Genomic DNA, 6647 nt, shown 5'->3' with positions numbered 1-6647 from the left:
TGCAACCTTTTGGTCTTTGGATCTATTGCCAATGGGTAGATCTCAAGCATTAAAAACACAACATGACTGCACCAGGGTTAAATGGAGCAAGCTTAACTATGCACATGTTTCAAAGTGATCGTACCTAAGCTCTAAAAGTCACATGAATATAAGAAGGACAAATCAGTGTCACAATAAATTTATTATCTAAACCAAACATATAATATATAATGTGTTTATTTTCATTTCCTCCACCACCTCAATTCTATAGTGCTGCTAACGTTCTTTTTCTGTAGTTAGAAAGAAAGTTAAAAGAAATAACTATTTTGAAATTATATCTCGCCATGAATTCATAGATTGAAAATGCTCTTTTATTCATATTTGAATTTGGAGCAAATAATTGCCTTTCCTTTCTTTATGGTTCTCTTTTTTAAACTTGGAAACGATAAAGTTGGCTCCCTTGCTAGGATGGTGAAATGGATATCCAACAAAATTCTAACAGCTTCCCAAATGGAACAGCAATGAGAACAGTTTTGTATTACAAAATCTGAATGATAAAGTCCAAAACATGAAACCTCAGAATTAAGCTTTAAAAGGTAGCACAACTTTCTGTGTTGATATAGCTACAAATAACATGTTAGATAAATAACACCCTTGAAGGCTTTTGAGTTATGGACACTAAGTTTCAAACCCTTATGTTACTGTCATAAAAAAGTAGAATGGGAACCTTTTCGCTTCTCAAGTGGTATCGTTATTCAATACAGTTGCAATCAACCAGTTTGTTCAACACCGCAATGAATTCTAACAAGCCTGTTTTTTAGTTAGAGATAAAATAAAATTAATTTCTTATCAAAATTCTCTTTTGTGAATTTTGCTGTTCAATATTCTCCATATATTCTTTGCCTGCTCATATGTTCTCCTGATTGTTTAGCAGATGTGTCTGACACACAGAAATATTTCGCGATATTGGCAAACTAAAGTTGGCATACAAATGTTTTAAATAAGTAATATAAATGACTTGATTTCAACAAGTGGTAACTTCATATCCTTAAAATACACTCTTCACCTTGACATCTGCCAAGGGAAAACTTGATGCTTCTGTCATATAAATGCTGCACATAACAATCCTAACCTTTCTTATCTGGGAGTAAGCCCCATTGAATTCAATAGGACTTATTTTTAGTTGACTTGGTTAGTCATGCGTAGAGCAGATCCAGTGAAAAAGAATGACTTCATTGGGCTTATGCTAAACATGGCTAAGTTTTGAGCCAACCCTGTATATTATTCCAGACTGCAATTTAAATATTCCCACCTGATCATGGGAAGCTGTACAGTTGTCCAAATAATTTATCTATCATGTAGCATAAGAAATGTCATTGTGCCTTTATTGAAAGGTAGTGGGAAATTGTTCATTATAATATCTGCTTGAATGATCCAAAATTATGTCCTTCGCACAAGCATTTCTAGGGGACCGTTGATGCTCAAAGTCAAACTTTCTAAATAGCTCCTTCTCTGAGAGCAATCTTCAATATTCTGAGTGTCACCATGGTTGCTGCTGCAAATTGTTATGTATTCATTGGCTGGATCCACTGACTCACGGGATTTTTCTGTCAATTTCATGTCGTTCGCCTGTATCATGGCACTACAGGTGCTTCTCCGCCTTAGTCCCTTGCTGGTGTAGCTGGGATTCTGGTTCTCATTAAGATAGACTTTTACCTTCCCGTTTGACGTTTTGGTTTCATAGTTTCTAAGCTTCAGAAGTCTCTCACTGAAATAATCTTGCAAAGATTGGTCACAAACACTACTTTTGGTTTTATTGTGCCCTTTAGCGAAGTGGACTGCCGAGTTACCCAAGTTTCTGGCTAGACCCTCAGAGCTTCTGTTTGGTGGGTTTTCAAATCTTGTTCTTCCCAGATCCAGCAGTGTGAAGCAAGAGTTGGAACCTCTGGAATGATTATTCTGTTTTAGAAGAAAAGGAGAGGAAGTGTGAGTTAAGAAAGGCATTGTGTTGCTAATTGAATTTTATCCTTAACAAACAGGCTCCCGCCAATCCACCCTCAACAGTCTCACCCGCCAACTTAGAGTCATTCCAGTCAGGCAGACCAACCCACATGGGACAACTTACACGATGCATGAATTTACGAATGAAGTCAACAAATAGGGTCAGAGGCAACGTGCCTTTGACAAACTGTTGTTGGCATAAAATGGCGGGAAAGAGCCATTGCATTTATGTTCTGCTTACGGGCTTCCCACTGTGGGAGACAGGATGTTTTGGTCTGATCCAGGAGGTCTCTTCTCACTTTTTTTGCAACAGCAAGTAAGAGAAGCAGTTGGGCCTGTGGCTCTGGATATTGCCATTAGCTCCCCAGCTTAGACGTGGGCCTTAGCAGCTGCCCAAGACTGCCAATCTCTGACACTGGTCTTGGATATTATTTGTCAGTGGGATCATAAAAGCGGTCACTTCCAACATGATTTATATGTATACTTGCCATAACTGGTGTGTGTGTGGGTGTGTGCACATTTGTGTGCCAAACACTGCAAGCAGAAGTATTTGGGGGAATAAACGGGGAGGGGAAGAGGGCTCGGGATTTCTTACCCCATCCCTATTGGCAATGACATAAATAAACACAGTAAGTTTGTTATCAACACAAAACATATGGCTCAGTAAAATGTGAGCACATGCTTAACTCTCCCATTGGAGTAAACTGGACTTCAACATGGTCAGTTTTAGCTGAATTGTCACCAAAGAATTGCAAAATTTCACTGAAAGACAAAGAGCGTAATCCAGAGGAAAAGACCCTCCCTTGAATGCCATTGAACTACTGGAATTTAAGTGCTTTGCTGCAGTCTTAATCTCATTTGTTGTTTTAAAGGAATGCAGACATGCCTACTTGAAGACATCCAGATATTCCACACACACACACACACACACCGCTCCTCTCCCCTAGAAAAAGAAATTCTAGTTTAGCTAACAGTTGAATGTTATTGTAACTAAGGCAGCTACCTTGAGATTCAAGAACTTCTATGGCATTTATTACCATCTAATACAGGTATTATGAAAGCGCATTATTTTTCTGATTCTGTATTGCTAAGGTGCTTGCTGCCTTGGAAACTAATTACACTGATACGTGAAGTTAAAAATAGCAAAACAAAGAATGCATTCCGACTCAGTAAAAAATAAAATAAAATCTGGCATTGATCAGAATAGCTGATTTACATTTTGATGTGATTATATTGAATATATAAATATTGTTTTGCATATTCTCCAAGCTACCAGCTGTGTACTTGCTAACTTTCTGCCAGTATTGTGGGGGGGGGGAGGGAAGGTGAAAGAGGGCTATTCTATCACCGCTGCTGAGAAACCAGGTAGCTTTATCCTTCCCTCGAAAGTCACTCAGCAGCTGCCACTCTGCAGACTACCTGGACTGTTTTCATCCTAGATGGTTGTTATAAGGCTCCTGGACATGTTTTCTGCCCTCCTCCTTCCCCATACTTTTTTTTATTGTGTATCATGATGTATTTCACGCATCCCCAAACTTCGGCCCTCCAGATGTTTTGGACTAGAATTCCCATCTTCCCCAATGACTGGTCCTGTTAGCTAGGGATCATGGGGGTTGTAGGCCAAAACATCTGGAGGGCCGAAGTTTGGGGGTGCCTGATGTATTTTATACAGTAGCCCCGCAGGCAGGAAGTGTTACTACTGACCTTGCAAAACACTCTGGGAGCTGTTTTGGCTAAAAAGCAGGGTAAAAATCTTTAAATCAGTGCACAAGGCAGAAAATCCATGTGTATAGCTGACAGCCAGTCTTGGCTATTTGAAGAATCTGTTTACTCCTATTTGAAAATAACATGTCTGTTGTATTCGCATTTTAAATTTTTAGGTGTACACTTAAAAGAGCTCAGGTGTACAGCCTAATATATTTACTGCTTTTCAGTACTGCTTTTCAGTGTTTAGGATTTATGCTGTGCATGAACTAAGCTAGCAGTAGCTAACCTTTCTGTCCAAATACTCTTTACAGGCCAGCTTGAACAGATATCTGTATGTATGTATTCAGGTGTTCTGCTTGTTTTAGTATAAGCAGCTTACTCCTTCAAAGACTAGAGTCAAAACTATTATTAAAAGAGCTTTTATAAATGCTCCAAAATATCCCAGAATATTTGCAGTTGCAGGCCTATTTTGGTGCCCCTCTATTCTTCCAGTTTCTTATATTGTCGTGCTGCATTCCACTACCAATATACAGCATTTGGCTCTTTAGAGAGTCATCAAAATGTGTAGTGGCAGGTGAGTCACCCTAAATACTGGATAACATAAGGACAATAACTGCAACATAGCCAATTTTAACCCGAGATTGATTATTTCCTTCTCAAGGAGCAGTCACACAAAACAGATCATGTTTTTCAAAACCCAAGGCTAGCTGGTTACACTAGCAAATGGGTTGAGACAATTTTAAGCCACCTGTGATTGATTATTTCCTTCTGAAGGAAAAAAGCATATAAAATGGGTAATGTTTGTTTTTTAAAAAACCACCAAGGCTAGCCAGTTACACTAGTAAATGGGTTGCACAACATATAAATCTTCAGAATAAAAATGAAATGAAAATAAAATGCACACGGCATATACAGCAGCAGTAAAGCCTTCAACCTTTTCCTTTTTAAATAGTATTCGATGGTGGTGATGGGAAGTACCCCAGGTTTGTTATCTATATTCACATTTAAGTAACATCTACGCAGGTATTCCTTGATTGCGGCTCTTTGAAGAAGCCACTTTAAAGTAAAGCAGAAGCAATCAAAATGTACCACTAATCAGAATGTCTGTGAGAGTTGATTCGCATTGTCCTTCGATGTAGAGCGGGGTGAGTATTTTTTCTTTCTTTTGGGGGGTCTTTTTTAGTCCAGATTGTGCTAATCACCTGCATAATGCATTTGAGTGCAAAACAGATTCTGGCTTGCTGATCTCAACCCACAGCAGAAATAACTGCTGCAATGTGTGTGCCGCTCTGCTCTTTGTTCATGTGGCAAACCATTCAGGCAGGCATTCATCCCACACCTAGAAAGTGCTGCTTTGTCTCAGGAGCAAAAAGTGGCACAGCAACAGTAACTAGGCTTCCCAATTACGTGTCACCATTTTATTCATGCAGTTTACTGAGCCTGTGCTTGATGAATGTAGGCCCTGCCACATGAACTGGCTTCCGATCCCTAACCTGCCCCATATCGAGTTATGCACCATGGATTATTTGTCTCAAAAGGGCTCCAGTGGGAGTTCAGTCATTAAATGGTGCTTCCTCGTGAAAAGCCCCTTCCTAACTTTTTTCATGATCTCCCTCTCGATTGCAGGACAAAGAATAGCACAATGTGGGGCTTTAGACAGCTACTCATTCTCTCTTTTGCCTTTGGTTGACCAGACGATTGCTACCAACCAGTGTCCTAGATATGTCCCCCATCAACTACCAATAAAGTCATCTGTGATTAGTATTTATATATTGCATTCTAGTTAACTAACAAAATTGCAGTCTTGGTGTTCCCAGAACGGCCACCACTATAATATGATTGGCTACATATTTGATGAATTATATTTGTGAGTCTACAGCAATGTTCTCTGGGTGATGGAAAAAATGAAAACAGCTGATCAACACTTTTAATTGTATCAAAACTGATACCAAAGAAACTTTTTGCACAAACTCTTGATGATCTCCCAAGTCCCCTCTTTTATGGAGTGACAAGAAGGGATTGCTGTGTAAAGCTTGCACATTCTTGCAGAAAGAACTCTGGGTGGATACCTACCTTAACATCCTGGAAGCCTGGATATTCTGGGATGCTTGGTAAGGTGCAGATGGTGAAACTATTTGACCGCCTCCGCCGCCAAGACCGACTCCTTGAAAGATGACATTGCCCTGGATCAGTTGGCTTTTCATTGTGGCAAAACATTGTTCGCTCTTTCAGAAGGCTGGCTGCTGGGTGCATTTTCGAATCCCTTTGCGCCATCTCAGCACTTTTGCAAACTTTGAAATGCCAAACAAGTTCTCTCTCTCTCTTGTCACCACTTTGGCCTTCCAGTCATTTAAAAACCATTTGATAGGCTGAGGCTAAGTTGCTGTGTGGGCGCTTCACTAGGTAGCTGTTGAGAGGCTGCTGGTGTGTGTAGCTCTCTGAACCACCTGTGAATCTGAAATGCTGCAGCCCTTAATGCTGCGTTTATAAGCTGCCAGCCCTTGGTGGCAAGATAGCAAGGCCAAGCCACCAACGCAAATGGATTTTAGATGTGGGGGCATTTGCAGGGATTACGAAAGCTCTGCCTTCTGGTGTTAAATTCCCCACTGCCGTCAAATTGCGCCAGACCTGATGCAAGCGCCGACGCAGTGACAATTACAGAGGATCAGTGGCAGGCTATGCACGCAAGCAGAGCAACTGGTGTTCCCAGGATGACATCAATGAACATTGATCACAGCCGTTGAGATGCTTGCTCTTAGTCACGCAGCTTAGCAAAGCATTTATGAGCTTATGCTAAATGTGAGATAATACCAGCATGTGAGCCTGTTAACCCACAGGTCAAAAGGTATACTGTATACTGTGTGTGTGTGTGTGTGTGTGTGTTAAAGAGGAGTTGGTAAAAATAAAAATAAAAACTGCAAAGAAAAGTCAAGCAGTTGGGGAGGACTTCTTTTTTCTTC

At 40.3% G+C, this 6647-nt stretch overlaps 1 protein-coding gene across 1 annotated transcript; it reads right to left on the bottom strand.

Annotated features, from left to right (window-relative positions):
- LOC118096550 (uncharacterized) lies at positions 1 to 6144 on the bottom strand. The gene is made up of 2 exons (XM_088670508.1): positions 5761 to 6144; positions 1 to 1938 (listed from the first exon to the last, which is right to left on the bottom strand). The coding sequence occupies exons 1-2, from the start codon at positions 5959 to 5961 to the stop codon at positions 1420 to 1422; spliced, it is 720 nt and encodes a 239-aa protein (XP_088526634.1). The 5' UTR covers positions 5962 to 6144; the 3' UTR covers positions 1 to 1419.
- Positions 6145 to 6647: the final 503 nt, after the last annotated feature.

Source organism: Zootoca vivipara, chromosome 5 (genome assembly GCF_965207765.1).
Source record: "Zootoca vivipara chromosome 5, rZooViv2.hap1.1, whole genome shotgun sequence".
NCBI classification, from domain to species: Eukaryota; Metazoa; Chordata; class Lepidosauria; order Squamata; family Lacertidae; genus Zootoca; species Zootoca vivipara.
The sequence above is the reverse complement of the archived record's forward strand: the minus strand, read 5'-3'. Positions and strand labels throughout refer to the sequence as shown.

Bases quoted from the DNA above. Each gene is read 5' to 3' on its own strand.
- LOC118096550 (XM_088670508.1), bottom strand. From the start codon at position 5,961: ATGGCGCAAAGGGATTCGAAAATGCACCCAGCAGCCAGCCTTCTGAAA. The intron at 1,939-5,760 runs GTAGGTATCCAC...CTTCTAAAACAG, and splicing joins CAGGCTTCCAGGATGTTAAG to AATAATCATTCCAGAGGTTC.